We start from the raw sequence: 18,507 nt of genomic DNA, 5'->3' as shown, positions 1-18,507 counted from the left end.
TGTTTAAAATCATTCTCCATCACCATAATTTCTTGCATTAACCACTTCTCAATCTCTGTTTTGTTTTCTCTGTAATTCATCTTCCAAGACCATTGTGGTAACTCCCCTCTGGACATGCAACAGTTCTTCTCCCTTCTTTTCGAAATGGCCAGGGCAATTACCACAACCTTCCTCAGAGAATGGATCTAATCACACAAGAACTGGGGTGTTTGACTCGCACTGAACCCAATCAACTTCAACTGCCTGCTTGGATGACAGGGTCTTAATTCCCTTTAAGCACCTTCTCACTGAGAATGTGTAGCAGGAACTAATGGAAGCAAGAAAGCCTGCTGCTAGAAAATCATATATTAACAAATGGAAAAGGTTTTCTAGTTGGTGCTAACAACATAACCATCACTCACACAAGGTTAGCGTTTCTCTGGTTTTACAATATTTGTGCGACTTACTATCCTTTGTTACTTCAACAAGGTTCATTTACAGCCCATTTCAGCATGTCTGCCCATGGATTGTCCTCTTTCAAAGCATTCTTATGTCAAAATGTTTTTGAAAGCGGTGTTACATAAGAGACTTCCAAGAAAACTGGTGGCTTATCCTTGGGATCTTAATTTTGTGTTAGAGCAGCTAACACTTGCCGCATTTGAACCAGTTTATCTGGCTGACTTGAGGTTCTTGGCATGGGAAACTGTTTTACTGATTGCTCTGACCTATGCAAGAGTATCTGAGTTGGAAGCTCAATTGGCTAAGCTTCTGGTGTCATTCTAAGGGGAACCAGTATCTGTCTGCCTGGGATGACATGATCGACAAGCCACGATGCTTTGCCAGAGATGGCCTGCACCTGTCGCCCCTGGGATTCCAGATACTGGCTAAGGCTCTAGCCACCCCTATAGTGCCTTTTTTTAGGCAAGGTTCAAATGAAAAATTCACCACCCTAACAGGTACAGGCAAGAAGAATCTGAGGGTATTGCTACTCAATGCTAGAAGTCTAAACCTCAAAATGCACTCTCTCGAGGCACTCCTTAAAATGGAGAACATCGACATCTGTGCAGTGACAGAGACCTGGTTCAAGGCTCCAGAGATTACCCCTGCATTACCAGGCCATAATTCATACCACACCTTTCGGCCACCTAACCTGGGCCGAAACACTAAAGGTGGAGGCGTGTCCATATTCATTAAGGATATCCACACCTCCAGGCTAGTTGCTCAGCATAATGCAACTGAGATTATCCAAGTGCAACTAACTCTGGGCAAGACCGCAATCCAAATTGTAGCTTGCTACAGATCCCCCACCATGCCCCAGGATTCCCACACCTCATTTCTTAATACACTGGAAAATATTAGGGTACAACCTAACACCCTAATAATGGGTGATTTCAACTACCCTACCATTAACTGGGAAAATTACTTGTGTACCAACTCTTGTGCTCAACGTTTTCTGGAATTCATAAATTCCAATGCCATGGATCAACTTATCCACACCCCCACCAGGGGCAGCAATATCCTAGACCTGGTTATTACCAACATGGGCAACCGGTGCTCCACACCAGAGGTCAGTTCCTCGTTGGTCAGATCCGACCATAAGCTAATCAACCCAGACATCCACAACCCTCCCCCACCCCCCATTAGGGAAACCACAGCAAAAATTTTCTCCAAAGCCAACTTCATGCTTCTTAAGACAGAAGTGGCAAACTTGACACCCATGCTGATGGACAATAGAGGTATGACTGCTGAATCCTACAGAAATGCACTTTATAAGCACTTACATGAGTGCATGGATCGTGCAATCCCTAACAGAACCAAGATGCTATCCTCCAAAAAAAGGAAGCCAATCTGGTGGTCCCTTGCCATAAACAAACTCTACAACAGAAGAAAGAAACTGTTGCAAAAAAAAGAGTAAAATCCCATGATTGGAGAAACTCCCTGGTCAGCTTCAGTAAGAAGCTGAGATCCCTCATAAAATCCTCCAACGCTAGTTATGAAAACAAAATCGCCACTGACTCTAAAGACAACCACAAAGCATTCTATAGCTATGTCAAGAATCTCAATGGCAACACTCAGATCTGCTCTGAGTTACAGCACAATGGCACTAAATATACAGAACCAACGGATATTGCCAACATCCTGGCAGACAGGTTCGGTGCTAACTTTACCCCTCTGTCATCCCCTAAAGGGCCCATTCTCTATACCAGAAGAATGCAAAGTTCCTGTAATCATGGCTGCACAGGTAAAAAACACACTATCCAAAGCCAAGAACACAGCATCCATGGGACCTGATGACATCCCAGGCTGTGTTCTACATGAACTACAGAATGAACTGGCACCCCACCTAAGTACCATGTTCAATCATAGCCTCACCTCAGGCTATGTGCCCACTGAATGGCGCACAGCGACAGTTATCCCACAACACAAAGGGGGAGCCACCACAGACCCCGGAAACTACCGCCCAATTAGCCTAACGAGCCTGGTCTGCAAGGCTATGGAGCGTATCATCATGGAACGTATAAACAATGACATTGGTAATCTCCAAACTCAGGACCCCACCCAGTTCGGGTTTGTAAAAGGCAGATCATGTCTCCTAAACCTGATAGACGTCTTTGAAACAGTCACCAAAGCCGTAGATGAGGGTAAGGTGGTTCACACAGCCTATCTAGATCTCGTCAAGGCTTTTGACACCATCCCCCACTCTGGAATTATAGATAAACTCAATAAACTAGGTATAAATCCCTATGTCACAAGATGGGTTGCCAACTGGCTCACTGACAGAACCCACACTGTGAAAGTAGCAGACTCCAAATCCAGCTTCAGACCAGTGACAAGTGGAGTACCACAGGGTTCAGTCCTGGGTCCTCTCCTGTTTGGTATCTACTTCTCTGAAGTACAGGCCAACACAGAAGGTCTTTGGCTAACGAAGTTCGCAGATGACTGCAAACTAGGAGCCATAGTCAAAACTCCAAAAGATGTGGACATCCTACAAAAGGGCCTTGCTGAGACAGATGCCTGGTGTCAAAGCCATGGCCTCAAGCTCAATGCCAAAAAGTGCATTGTCATTCCTTTTGGTAAAAACTCAGTACCCATAAACTACCACATAGGTGGTAGTCTACTTAACACCGAAAGTGTGATAAGAGACCTTGGGACACAGGTGGACAGTAGTCTCTCCTTTGATAATCACATCGCCACAGTAGTCAGGAAATCCTTCTATGTGGCACACCTCATCACAAAAGGTTTCTCATCCAGGAAAAAAGAGATCATTGTTCCCCTCTACTCGTCACTCATTAGACCCATTATAGATTACAATGCCCCTTTTGGTATGTACCTCACAAGACATCTACAACAATTGGAAAGGCCACAGAAATACCTCAAAAAGAGGATTACCGGCCTCAAAGAGATGCCCTATGCAGACCGTCTCAAAAAACTGCAGCTTTACTCCGTTACATATCACCTACTCAGAGGCGATCTCTGCCTAACACACAAATCTATGTCAAACCCAGAGCTTTTAGACACGCTCCACTTAAAGAAATCCCAATCCCTACGAGCTACACGCTCTAGGGACCTAAACCTCGTCACCACAATAAACAGAACATGCTTGAGGGATAGATTCCTGTCCCAGAGACTTCCCATACTCTGGAAGAAACTACCTATTTATATCAAACAAAGCTCCTCATTAGCACTGTTCAAGAAAAATCTTGATGATTGGATGGGAGATAGGAAATTCACCCCGGGGATCACTTCTGTGGCTCTGCTCGACAGTGGCACAGCAAGATAATTTTCTTGGGTGGCAAAAGCCAGGGTACCTTTGGCTAGGCTTATATAAGCCCTAGGGCCAATAGCCTAGTATCTACCTATGAACCTATACCTTATCTCATTTTCCACAGAGTCAAGGTTTCTTTGAGAACTAATCCTTCTTTTGTACCTAAAGCAGTATTTAAGCCAAACTATTCATCTTTCAGTTTTCTTTCCTGAATCTAAAGATAAGAGAGGATATTCCATACATTGGATGTCCATAAACAACTCCAGTACTATCTTGACAGTACACAATGTTTCAGATCTTTGGATCAATTGTTAATTTCTTGTGAAGGTAAGAAGGGATAACGTGTGTCAAAACAGATGACTTCCAAATGGTTGTCTTAGGCTATTACCTTTTGTTATTCTCACCACAACAAAACTATTCCATGCTGGGTTAAGGCCCACTCTACCAGGGCCTTTGCTTCTTCTATGGCTTTTTAGGAAAGGGTTGGATTCTAGAAATATTCAAGCAGCAACTTGGTCCTTTGTATGTACTTTTACAAACCACTACTAGCTTGATTCCTTCTCTATTTCTAGATCTGCTAGGACAATTCTCCAGAGGATACTGGAACTTTCCTGTTCCACCTCCCAAATGTAGTAAGGTAGGGTAATCTACCCATATATCTTAGCCTACTGCAACAGTGATCAATATGATGAACACAGTGCAGTTGTGCAAGTAAACTTACCAAAACAGTAGATATAACAGTGATCATTGCTGTAGCAGTCAGAAGGGCTTGGGGCTCAAAGGTCTGTTTCTAGGCAGCTCAGAACAAAGCTGCCTAACAGTATGAGTGCATGGAGGGTGCCCTGAAGATTTGGAAGCTGGACGGCTGTTATATCCTTGGCAGGATATAACTAGTATAGCTAAGGCTACTGCAGCAGTGACTGCTTGAATATCTACTGTTACGGTAAGTTTACTTGCACAACTGTACTGATTTACTAACTCTTCTACGACACTGATGTACCCTTTGGAATAATGCCCAGTTAAAGTGTACTTAGAAGTGCCAGTGTAATGGAGCCACAATTAAAATAACTTAAACACACATGCCTACCATTTGCACTACTACCCAAAAAACACTAACCAAAATAATGTGAAAAATAACAAAGCAGTCTTCCTTTTAATCATCAGAGCTAAAATGATTTTAGGACATGTTGTGGTAGAAAGCTATTAACAACCCACCTTACCTCTGCTACTGTCTCTCTACAAAGCTCAATATGTCCTCTTCCAGAAGCAGAGAGATATTCTCAGTTATATTTTGTTGGCATTATTATTCAAAATATAAAGCTATATTAACACAGAATCAGAGTTCTACAGTAACAGTACAGATTATCATTTACATGTAGCAACACAATCAGATAAAACTGAACAGAAACCATAGCAAATGCTCGTATGATTATCAGCCTTAACTGCAGACAAAAGTTAAATTACTTGAGCCAAATACTAAGATATTTAAAATATACAAACATTCTGACATACACTGCTGTTACTTGGTTCAAAGTTTGCAACTGGTCTAAGCCATCGCCTTACCTTAGTTATGAACTGCATGGTAGATGACTGCCTCATTGTCATTCTCCATGCTTTTTCTAATACTCTACTCAGACACTCGTGCAATATAAAGTACAAGACATAATGCCATGTCATATAACTGTCGTTAATACAGACACTAATCTACATGTCCCACAGATGCATTACATCAGAATGGGGTAATGGCTGCAGGCTAACTTTGACACCAGACATTATATGGCAGGATGTCCACATGTTCTTTCCCTTTTATACTGCTACTTATGACTTCCTGGAAAACAAGAACTACCTTAAGAGTTTTCATGAAGTTTGAACAAGTTGGCATGTGGGCAGAAATCGAACTGTACGGAAGGAGACTCTGGTGAAATGAGAGAGACACAGATATAAATGGCACAGGCATTAGTTCCATATTATATCCTTTCTACCTGTTTTGTCAGGAAGACACAAATTACAGTAATGGTCTAAGGTTATAGACTTTCCTGGATGCAAAACAAAGTCCAAAGTTTTCAATGAAATCGATCCACTAACATGTATGTAACACTGCTGTACCCCTTGAAATAAAGCCTGGCTAAAATGTATACCCTTTCGTAGATGCCCATTGCTGGGCCTTAGTCCCCTTCTACTGCTATACTAGCAACACAACAGTCTCTGCTATACCTGGAACCCAGGCTGCGGCACAGAATTATTAGACAGCTAAGACAAATCATCTGAATGCTATTTAGAATCAGCTAGCACAGAAAGATCATGGGTCTACCTCATTGCTAAGCAGTGCGACAAGCATTTTGAAACTAGAAAGCAGATCCCTCAGTGGAGGAGCAGGCACAGATTTTGACGAATGACCATACAGACTTAACTGCAAACTTTAATTTAAAAGCAGTGCCAAAACAGTAAACATAAGATGAAGAATTTATACTGTCCACATAGCAAAGTAAATAATTCAGTACATTATGAACCAGTGCCATTATAGAAGATTATTATTTGAGCTACTATCAAAACCAGCTTATTGTGTGCTTGAGATGTGGATACCAAGAAAGTCACCTCAGCAGTGAAGCTTGAGAGGTGAATCTTGTCATCCACGTGAAGAACACACAATAAGATGCTTATGATTTGTGAGTCCATCATACTTCTTTGTAGTGCACGGAGCTTTATCTGCTCCATGTACTTCCAGTTTCAGAAAAAAGAAAAGTAGTTCACCAAACTATTTCAATGGCTTTAAAAGCCTTTGAAAGATATCAAAGCACTTAGTACTGTCAGACAGACATCAGGTAGAAATGAAGTACCCTTTTGTAGAACTAATGTCTTTAAAAGCGGTTATATTCTTTGTTTCCACACAAGTGTGGCAGAGCAAATCTAACAGTTTTTAAAAGCTGCAAACCAAAACACTGGTGAAAATCTTCTGGAAGATAGAGGCAAAAAATGCACTAATATTCCTTATAAATTAGGAATGGCAATGAGAGCACTGATAAACCAACGAACAAAAAGCAAATAATCCGAACTGACTGAGATTAATTTATTACTTCCAAGTGTAAAAAATGCCCAAAATAAAAATACATACGAATGCAAAAAACAATCCAGGTAAGTGCTTTCGTTTGGCTATGCCAAACTTTTTCAAACAAAGTATTGTCATTTCCTGCTGGTTAAATAGTGAAGTTGCAATGGTGTAATACATTGTTACTTCCTTTAGAATATTTAAAGAACACAATGCATTTTTATATTAATTTAAAATATATGATCAGTTCTTGAACCTCCAAAACTTCATCTAAAATATGCCCAACCTTTCAAAAAAAAGCAAACAGTTCATAAATAACCAAGTAAAATGTAATAAACCAAAAGTATGTTAGTCGTAATAAAAATCAGTGCGGAATACAAACGCTAAAATACTCAAACCACACTAATTTATATGGTTTGGTAATTATAGACCTATTCCAGACACTTATATTTTATCTTCATCTATCTGGTATATGAAAAACCGCAATGTTTGTAAATAAAGATAAAAACATTTTTTATCATGTTTCAAACAAACAATCCAAACACCTAATAAATAACAATGTGCACAAGAAAAATGCAACGTGCATTCACAGCTATGCATGATCACCAACAATATATTAGATGTAAATCCTGTGAAAGGTAGACTAGTAAGCAACCTTAAAAAGAACGGAAACTCAAGCTTACTTAGTAAGTGATTGAAGGCAAAATGTTGTTGCAACTACAACACAAGAACATAAAATATAAAAAATGTATATATATATATATATATATATATATATATATATATATATATATATATATCTCGTATTTGTATATTGTGTATGATCAAGTCTGTTGACCGTATATTTTCTCATATCGTGTTATAATATTAGTGTAAAGTATGAAAAATATTGTTGTAAGAAGGTTTACCTATAATAATCTTGGTGTGTAAAAAATATATATATATCAGTTAACATTAAAGCCAATTATTTAACCGGAAAAAAGTAATAGATAATTAAGGGATGTATATAAGTTAAAGTGCAATGTGTATAATAATTTTGGACATTAATGTCTACATTAACTATGTTGGTCGATGAATCAATGAAAATGTATGGTTAAATGCATGTACTAATTAAAATAAATAAAATTAAAAACCTAAAATTTCATTCTTAATTATATACTGTAAGTAAATGATAAATATTTATAAATGCATTATATATAAATGGCAAATATATTAATTGATAATTAATAATGTAAAAATATATGATATATAATAAAAAAAACATGTAGTCTATAAAAACGAAGTGAAAATAGAATAAGGGAAGTGAAGTGAATTATATTTCTAAGGTTTTTAATCTTAAAATACTAGCAATTGAGGTGGCACTGTTCAAACCTGGCCAATTATGTGCATTCAATTTAATTTGCCATTGTAATTCTATTTTTTCTAGTAACGATTGCCACGCTCCTCCCCTAGTGTCCAAATTTAAAATACCCAGAACAACGTATTTGAAAGAATGAGATGTATGTATATTGACGTGTTTTGCTAAGGCGTCAGTTTCAATGCTGTCGCGTATGGCTCAAATGTGTTCACCCATTCGGTCTTTCAATTTCCTTTCAGTTTTTCCTACATAGAAATTTGTGCATGCAGAACATATAGCACAATATACAATTTTTTCACTATTACAGTTGAACTTCCCCTTTATTCTAATATTCATTCCATTAATTTTTACTAACGTAGTTTCCAACACATAACAGAAATATTTACACCTGCCGCATTTGTGCATTTTCCCATATTTAACTGTTTGTGAAGTTTCTAAACACTTTTTTAAGTTTTTTCCTTTTTTGTATACTATTGACGGAGTGTAATCAAAATGGTCGTGTAATGACAAATCGGCAGTTAACAATTGCCATTTTTTCATAAGAATCTCACGAATGAGGTGACTGTCAGTGTTAAAAGTAGTGATAAAACTCTTAGTAAAAACTTTCACATCAACATTTATCATGTGTATCATTATTAGAGAAGTTTTCAAGAAACATGGTGTTCAAATGTGTTTCACATGCTGTCAGACTGAGTAATTCATCTGAACCCACATTTCTTGATGTTGAATCCATTAAAACAGTTGGTGTATGGTTTATTAAAGGCTTAAAATAACAATGGTCGTGTTTTGTTATTACTTCATTCATAACATTATCTATCAGCTTTGCAGGATACCCTCTACATTTAAACATATCACTTACAAAAAGGCATTCGGATATGAAGTCATCCCTATTACTGACCATTCTTGCTGCTCGAACAAACTGGCCTTTTAAAACAGCTTTCTTTTGATTGTAGGGATGACAACTATCGAAATGTAAAATGCTATTACTGTATGTTTCTTTTCGAAATATTTTTGATGTGTATATTTGGTTATTGTAATCTTTTTGTAGAAGTATGTCCAAATAAGCTATGGTATTTTTTTTTTACTGCTGTGAATTTTAAAAATGAAGTAGTCTCATTAATATAATTTAAAAATTCATCTATCCTTTTTTCCTCACCACTCCACAAAATAAATATATCATCTAAAAACCTCAAATAAATGTTACACAAGCTAAAAAATATTGAATTAAAAATATATTTTTCCTCCCATACACACATTACTATATTAGCATAGAGGCCTCCGCATGGAGACCCCATAGCTACACCTTCTTTTTGTAAATATAAATTATTATTAAATACTATGAAATTATTATTTAAAATTATATCAAAAAGTTGATCATATCAATTAATGTTCTCCTGAGTTAGTCCTTTTTTCAATAGGTATGTGTTCACCCAATCCATCCCCAACTGGTGAGGTATAACAGAATACAAGTCCTTAACGTCTATAGTTAAAACAATGTAATCATTGCTATAACACGTAGTCCCAATTGTAGACAGGAATTCCCAGGAGTCTTTACATAGATGTTGTTCAGCCTGAATACATAATTTCAATTTATTGTCTATAAATTTTGCATCCGGATTGGTGATAGAGCCCTGTGCGTCTACAATTGGTCTAAAAGGGGGTGTGTATTAAGGTCCTTGTGTATTTTTGGGACTCCGAAAACAGTTGGAGTCCTAGGGTAACTAACATTCATAAAATTAAACTTGTCAATATTGATGTCTCCATCAATAAACAAGTCATCTAAAATACCCCTTATGCGTCTGTATGCTCCATTTAATTCATTAATAGAGCTCTTAGTATATGTGTTGCTATTCAATATAGGTTAAATTTTTGTGTTGTAGTCGTTCGTATTAAATATAGTCATACCCCCACCCTTATCTGGTTTAATGAGTCTGATATTCTTAGTTTCCATTAACATATTTAAATTCTTGCTCTCAAGTTTAGTTAAATTATATTTTTGTTGTTTGTTCCTGAGCAATCTAGTGCTCGAAAATCTAATTCACAAATCTTTTCAAAAATTTCCAAAGTAGGGTGAAGTGGAGGGTTGTATGAACTGGAAACATAAAATGGTCTTACTATTTGTTCTGTGTTTTGAAATAACAAACTTAAATTTAATTTTTGTGCAAAAAGTTTTAGATCTATAATGGAATCCACAACACTCATCTTCCTATTAGGTATAAATGTAAGCCCTCATGATAGCAATTCACATATACAGTTGTCAAATTCATAATCAGAATAATTGTACACTTTAAAGTCATTAGTTTTGTTGGTATAAATATTAGGACAAGTTGGTGGTACTGGCACAATCAGTTGTAGCCTCTCCACTGGCTCCTGTTGTAGTTTTTCCTCCCCCTGGAAAAAGTTCCTCGTGTATGGGGTTGGTTTGGTGGCCCCCAACCTCTTGATTGACTCTGTTGTTGACTGTACATTGGCGTTGTTGTAACAGTTCCGACCTCCGAAGAGGGGGAAACGCACTTGCTTCTAAAAAATCATTTGCATCTGTTTCGATGTCTCCCATACTCATATTAGGATTTGTATTTGTCTCATTCCTGTTGTCAGTGTTTGTTGTTTTAAAGTCCCACTGCTGCGAAATTTAGGGTGGGGGGGGGTAAGCCATACCTTTAGCATAAGCATTCACATCTCTGTCCAATTTTTTGAGTTTCCTCTCTTTGATTGCTTTCATTTTTTCATCTATTGATTTAAAAATACGTTGGTAATCAAAGTCATTAGTAGTAAAAGCGGAGTCATTTTTTACTGTTGCATCTAGTGCATTTGCTTTCCTTGATAAAGTTTCTATTGTTTTTTTGTTGTCGTTAATGACCAAATTCATATAATCCACCCCAAATCTGTCAAAAAGATTAATAAGATCAAAATGAAGTGGTGAATTTTGCTACTAGGCCGCTTGGAAAATGCCAAACACGTAAGCCTTTGGGAACTATATTGTTCTTTAGGCATTCAGAAAAATAAATATTATCCATTTGTAACTTTTTTATCTTTAATAAGACATGGTCTAATTCGGTCAATTTTTCTTGATAAGACTTAGTCATACCTGAGTTTGGGTTTGTTTTTGATTCAAACCCACTGTTGTTATTTAGCCAAGAAGAAAAATCTTCATTCCTTGGCAAGATAGTTTCAAAAAGTCTGTTAGGTAGGGTCCGTTCCACTCGCTTCAGTTATAGATCCTGTAGAAACCCTTGTATTCCGTTCACCATTATTTGATCCATTGATGTCTATAAGAGGATTAGAATGAAGAGAAAGGTTGGAACATTGAGACAAGCTTCGCTGTTCAAGTCTATCTAGCCTGTCCAGTAACTTCTGAATGAGTAACGTTAAGTTACCAAACATATTCTCCTGTGTAGTTTCAGTCTATGTCTCAGCCAAATCCATGTAGCTCAAAAACATGCCAAGACAATGAGAGCACTGATAAACCAACGAACGAAAAGCAAATAATCCGAACTGGCTGAGATGAATTTATTACTTCCAAGTGTAAAAGGTAATGCCCAAAATAAAAATACATACGAATGCAAAAAACAATCCAGGTAAGCGCTTTCGTTTGGCTATGCCAAACTTTTTCAAACAAAGTATTGTCATTTCCTGTTGGTTAAATAGTGAAGTTGCAATGGTGTAATACATTGTTGCTTCCTTTAGAATATTTAAAGAACACAATGCATTTTTATATTAATTTAATATATATGATCAGTTCTTGAACTGGACTGAAGTTTTGGAGATTCAAGAACTGATCATATATTTTAAATATTTACAGTTCAATTGGTTGCAATCTCCAACTTCCATCTCGGTGAGGAAGGGTCTAATATCATGTCTCATAGACTCTCAAAAGCATTTCTCAAAGGCACTATACATTTAAGACCACCCATCAAACCTCCTTTTTCTCCATGGAATCTAAATTTTGTTCTATCATGAATAATTCTACCACCCTTTGAACCAGCCTCTTCATGTGACCTAAAGTATATTACATGGAAAACCATCTTTCTAGTAGCTATTACTTCTGCTCGGAAGGTTTCAGAGTTACAGGCCTTGTCCATAAAACCCCCTTACATGATATTTCATAATGACAGAGTGTCTCTCCAGACAAATCATTCATTTGTACCGAAGGTATGATCAGAAACAAATCACAATCAGTCTACAGAGTTGCCTGTATTCTTCCCCAAGTATGGCAATAAGTTAGAACATATGCTGCACAAGCTTGACATTCACAGACAGATACACTTCTATTTGGACAAGACCAAGGATTTCAGGAAAACGGATCAACTCTGTTTCCTTCTCAGACTCCAAGAAGCGTGTTCCTGTTGTTAAAACCAGTTTATCAAAATGGTTATCAGACTGTATTTCCTTTACTTACAGTTCAGTGAATTCACCATTTAAAGACAAGATAAAGGCCCACTCAACTAGAGCTGTATCCACTTCCTCAGCCTTTTCTGCCAAATTACCAAGAGATACAATTTGTGCAGCAGCTACTTGGTCAAGGCCTAATACTTTTATTGCTCATTACAAAGTGGATAGGGACAGGGCTTACTTTAGTTCCACAGTCCTGAAGAATATACTCCTGTGAGCTACCCAAGAAGATGGTGCTTGGGATGCTATCCCATCAGTAAGAATGAAGGCAAGCTAGAACTTCACATAAAGAAGTTATGTACTCACCATAACGTTCCGCGTGAATTGTTCATCTTGCCTCCATTCTTACGTCCCACCCTCTAACCCCCTTCCAGGCTTCTTGAGTATCAAGAACCTGAGGTGAGGTATGGCTGTAACTGACCTTTATCTAGTGTATTCTGTACTTGCAATATTGGGAGATGGCTTGCACCATTGTTGGCAGCAAATAAGATGAGGGAAGCACCAGTGAATCATGGGATAAGGAGTAGGTTACGAGCTGGTTGAAGACCTCCAACTTTTGCATTTGGCCAAGTCGGAGCAGAGGATCGGCTCCGAACTCATCAGTAAGAATGAAGGCAAGATGAACAACTCACATGGAACATTATGGTGAGTACATAACTTCTTTATTTTGCTTACTCTGTCAGGATATGAGTCAGTGAAATATTACTATAGGTTTATTGATTTGTTTTTCATTTGGAAGGTGGTACAGCTGAAATTAACAAGTTTTTTCAAGGCACGAATGAAAGTACAAGTTTTTTGTAAATTTCTATTAATACTAGTAAGGTGGGCATTCAATTTTTAGATGTGGAAGTATATAAAAAGCAGGGAACAGGTTTGCTAAATTCCACTATTAGTTACAAAAAATGTTCTAGTAATGCAATATTGCACTGCTCTAGTATGCACCCCACTCATTTGAAACACAACATTATAAAAGGCCAACTGGTCAGACTGAGGCATCTCACTACTGATACTGAGTTGTTGGATAAGTTTTTCTAAAGCACTCTGTGACAGATTTGTTTTTAGGGGGTATCCCAGTGATGTAGTTAAGAGGGTTATGGCAGGGAACACCAAATATTGTTCATCTTGCGAGTACTCAAAACACAAAAAGTTGGTCTCTTTCCATGCCTTTGACTTTTACACTTAGTAGTAGTGTTATTAGGTGGATTATAAGTAAGAGATGGAGAATTTTGTCAGCTAATGAGGAGGTTAAGAAAGCTGTTGGAGACAAACCTTTATTCATAAACAAAAAAGCACGCAACATCAAGTAATTAATGGAAGTGCGACAAAATACAACACTGACCAGTAAGAGAGTTACTTTTAAATGTATGGGTTGTGCCATGTGCAGGTACATTTCTGATGGTCCATATTTTACATATTGTGGGGCGGTCAGAACTTATAGTGTACCCATTTTTTTTTTTTTTTTTTACTTGTATTTCAAAATGTGCAGTTTATTTGGCTGAGTGCAGTTCATGCCAATATTATTACATTGGAAAAACTATAAGGGAGCTTAGGAAGCAAATCTATGAGCACCAGTATGCAATTAAAACCAAGAATTATGACCGCTTTAGCCAAACATTCAGCAGAATGTCAAGGTTTTGAAAAGTTCATTTTTACAGTTATTGACTATGTATCCAAAGATTTTAAAGGCGACAAAGAGGGGGAACTTCATTTCAAAAAAGTCAAGTGGCAGACTTTGTTTAATGCTCACACCCCACCAGGTTTGAACAGCAACATCAATTACTAATTGGTTTTAAAGCACTAATTCAACTTTAAAGTGCAAGTGAGCTTGTTTTAAGCCAAGTATTTATTCTTGGTTGGATCTGTTGTGTCATGTGATTTTAACTGAGTGTACTTAAATTGGTTTTATTACGCTGATATTTTGTTCTGATGAAGATCTTTTTGGTCAAAAGCACTTAGCATCGGTCTATTAAAGTGATCTGTGTCCAGTTGTCGATAGCGGTTTGTTTTTTTATTCATTTTTAAAAGCTGTTACCTTCTGCCTCTGTTCTTTGCTGTCTGGTACTGCCCACTGTTAATCCTACTGCAAGACCTGTCTTTAACAGTGCTTAGCTGTCCTTAACAAGCTTTTATTAAGCACCACTAAGCATTGTTAATATCTGGTCTTGTGTTAGGGATGTGCTTGAGTTTCCTTTTTTCCAAATTTTGGAGCATCATCATGCACTAAAACATATCTTAACATGAACCCTAAAGCAAGGGACACTGAAGGGTGCATACTGTTGTCTGTCACATGAGAGATACTGTAAGAAACAAACAAAATACATTTTACTCTGTACTTCTTGGATGCCAGCTGGCTAAGGCTGAGAGGCACCAAGGTAGCAGCTGTCTCACTGTAGTAATATGTATGTACAGCTGTATCCGAAAGTAATAACGCACAGGACTTGCCTCGTACACAGTATAAACAAACTGTATAAATCCTGAATATACACGAGTGTGGACTATACAACTCACCATGAATATACTTCAAAAGAGCAGCATGCAGAGAACTGCAGATTAAAAATGACAAAAAAGACATACTCCAGGGAGAAATACATAGCAAGAAGAATAATGGCTGGGTAGATAATCTCCCCCTACACTTGGCTGAAAATTAATTTATGTACTGGGTACATCTTCTCCAAAGCCAACAGTCTGTGAATGAAGCTGAAGGCAGGGACATATGCCAGTCTTTGTTACTGCTTCAGTCTGACAATAATCTATGACAGATCTCTGCTGGACATGGTTCTTTCTAAGAAGGCCTGCACAACCAAAATACAAAAAAACTATTAAAAAGTAGCTGTTGTCCTTAGTTTAGCATATCAGCAATGTGCAACCATGAAGTACAACTACTTCTCTTTTACACTGGTGCATTTCAAAGTTTTAATCCTCATCTTGGTCAGTTTTCACAATCCATCTCCTACATTCTTACCAAAAACAAAAAAAAAGAGTTTTAGCTGAAACTGACTTTAGCCTTTCCCAATTACTTCTCATACTTCCACACAAGTAAAACATCAAGCTTACCTTGGAATGAAAATCAGTACTCCATTGGCTTGGACTGAATAAACAACGCCATCTGCAATGCACTGCTCATCTGTCATACCATCTCTGTCTTTAAAGTACATGCACTGGAACAGCTCCGTTGATTGTTTTTGGACATGCTGTGCTGCCTAATATTTACAAAAAAAAAAGAACTGTAGTAATTACCTAACACAGGCTTGTTGCATCAAATTATTACTGCTACAGTCTCACAGCAATCTGATGCTACAGGTCATAATCTGCAAAAACATATTTCAAGACTACTGTACTGCATAATGCTAATACACTATTCAAATTACTCCTTAATGCCTTTAGGTTTCTGTTCCTATGCAGTCTTTTACCCTTTTGCTACAGTAACTCAGAAACCTAACATAATCCTTCTCAGAAAAACTGAGGAACAGATTATGCTCAAAGAACAAGTCCACCCTTCAATGCCAGTAACTTTGTTATTCCAGATTTTTTCCCCCTCACTATAACATCATTAGCATATTGCATAGGGTCCACAAATGCTCTGGTAACCTTAAGTTTCTTCTTTCCATTTTCTCCTCTACTACAAACTATGAAGGTCACATTACCTCTTTCCTATTCAAATCTCTGTTGATTTCAGAAAGGAATTTTCCTCAGCCTGTAAGACACATGCCAAACAAGACCCTTTCTGTAGCTTCCATTCATACTTCTCAACTGTCCAGATTTTTGCCTCTTACTTTTGATCTGTTCCTCATAAAATTTGTGGTCTTCTGGATAATCACGGAGGACTGAAGTCACTAAATAATGACAAATGTTTGAGTTTCAGACTTCATATCCTTCAAAAAATGTACATTAACACAACTGCTGTTATTCTAGTAATTTTTTAAGTTTATTTCAGACAGGCTTTTCCTTTAAAAGTAGTCATTAGGTACATGGTAGCATAAATACAGTAGAACAAGCCTGAAAGTATAGAGTCAGACTTGTGTCTTCATTTATGCATACAGTTTCTGGGAAAGACAGTTCAGTAGAAGGGAAAATATAACCTTTCTGGCTAAGCACGAGAGGTGTAGCAATAACAGATCTCAACAGAAAGCTATAGAATGTTTAAGCAGCGGTGGTAGAGTGGTAGCGTTGTTGTCTCACAACAAGAGGTTCTCCTGTTCGATTCTCGGCTGGAGTGCCTTCTGTGTGGAGTCTGCATGTCCTCCCCGCGGTCGAGTGGCCTCCGAAAGGCATGCGTGAATGGGCGTGCTTTGGCTGAAGGTTGGGCATCGGGCTGGCAACTCGGCATGATAAAAATCTACTGCCAATCATTAGCAGACCAGAGTTCCGCTGTGGCAACCCCTAACCAGGAAAAGCCGAAAAGACAAACAGCAGCAACAGAAAGCTACAGAATGTTGCTTTCTCAAAGGAAATATATGTACTTGCAATGGAATGCTAGATAAAGAATAGACCGTTAGGTACTGTCAAGCACTTGCAAGACAAGGCCTAAGAACCAAGGTTAAGGGGGTGGATACAGCTACCAAAGGAAAGTTACTCAACTGAAGTAATGTAATATGTATGCATAGGACAGAGAAGTTAGTTAACGTCTGGTAAAAGACTTGTTCAGATATTGTTATTGAAATAAATTTGTGCTTTCAGTTATTTGATATATTATGCTGTTATATACCATTAGAATATGCTGCTGTGACATTTGCATCTGATGCTACTATATTAAATGTTACTAATACAATGAACTATTATTAAACAATCTGTGGCAACAGAACTCTGATTTCTTTCAGTTTATATGAGCAATATTTCAGATCTGTCCCTATATTTGAGGCCTTTGTCTCCCATTGCTTTAGGCTTTGTTCAGTAGGATGAGAGATATGCTTCCGTTCATTTTTAATTTTTCCAAATATTCATGGTTTCCAACACTGTGAGAGAAACAGATCCCAGTCTGAAATCAGGATATAGTCAAAGTGCATAAAAATTAGTCATTGCTTCAATCTCTGATTTTTTCAGTATTAGTCACCGCCTGTCTAGCTGAGATCAGTAAAGTACTACAAAGTATGGGAAGCCTGCATAACAGCTAAAGTGAAACATTCAAAGAGTATTTTATAAGGACAGGGCAAGTCACATTGCCACACTACGTAAGCGATCTGGAAAGTACTTTCATTTTCGGTGAACAAGTGCTGTTTTTGTCTATATAACAATATGACAAATTAATAGTAGTTTTCATTTGCTTAACTGGTCTTTGAAGAAACGGCTGTTAGGCCACACATGAATAAACCCAGCTGTTAGCCTTGCATAAGAATGTCCCTATACAAACCAGTGCAAAAGGGTCTGGAAACTGAAGCGCTACAACTCTGGATCAAAAAAGTTTTATAGATTTAACAGGACATGAATACTAACAAATAGAGGAGGAAGGCTGACTGAGTTGTGACTAGAATGTAGAGCAAAAAAATCAGTGACAAAAGGCTTTGTAAAGCTTTCTCCATCATCATTTTGTTATGCCATTAAGGCCTTGGCAAACAGACTAAGCAATGTATATTGGGTGGTTTCAGGGTTTTCTTTAATTTCTGAAATGCCATACAAGCACACACCTGGTGAGGTGTTGGAGAGGGGTGTCCAATGGACTAATGGAGGAGGATGTCCTTTCACATTCAAAATGGGTGTTACTTCCAAGCAGCCCTGCCCCATCTCCTCGAGGCACAGGGGATGATTGTCCCAGAATGTGTGCAATCTCTTCCATCCCTTCCCACTGAAGAAGTGAACAGGCCACACCCCTTCATTCTTCCTTCTTGCTTGCTCCACCATTGCCAGGCTACTAATTGAACCTCAGTCATCTGGGCTGCAGTTAGGGCACTAACCCTCTGCAGCATGAAGCCAAGATAAGTTGGTTAAATATTAGTTAGGCCTCTTTACTACTCTTCCCTGAAAAAAAATTTA

General features: G+C 37.8%; 1 protein-coding gene across 1 annotated transcript in view; it reads right to left on the bottom strand.

Annotated features, from left to right (window-relative positions):
• The window catches only part of DIS3L (DIS3 like exosome 3'-5' exoribonuclease), an 830,646-nt gene that overhangs the window by 78,104 nt on the left and 734,035 nt on the right, over positions 1 to 18,507 (bottom strand). Inside the window, 1 exon segment of the mRNA XM_044077862.1 lies at positions 15,595 to 15,740. Coding sequence (XP_043933797.1) covers positions 15,595 to 15,740 — 146 coding nt within the window.

Source organism: Protopterus annectens, chromosome 7.part0 (assembly GCF_019279795.1).
Source record: "Protopterus annectens isolate FY-2018-M chromosome 7.part0, PAN1.0, whole genome shotgun sequence".
Lineage (NCBI taxonomy): Eukaryota > Metazoa > Chordata > Ceratodontiformes > Protopteridae > Protopterus > Protopterus annectens.
The sequence above is the reverse complement of the archived record's forward strand: the minus strand, read 5'-3'. Positions and strand labels throughout refer to the sequence as shown.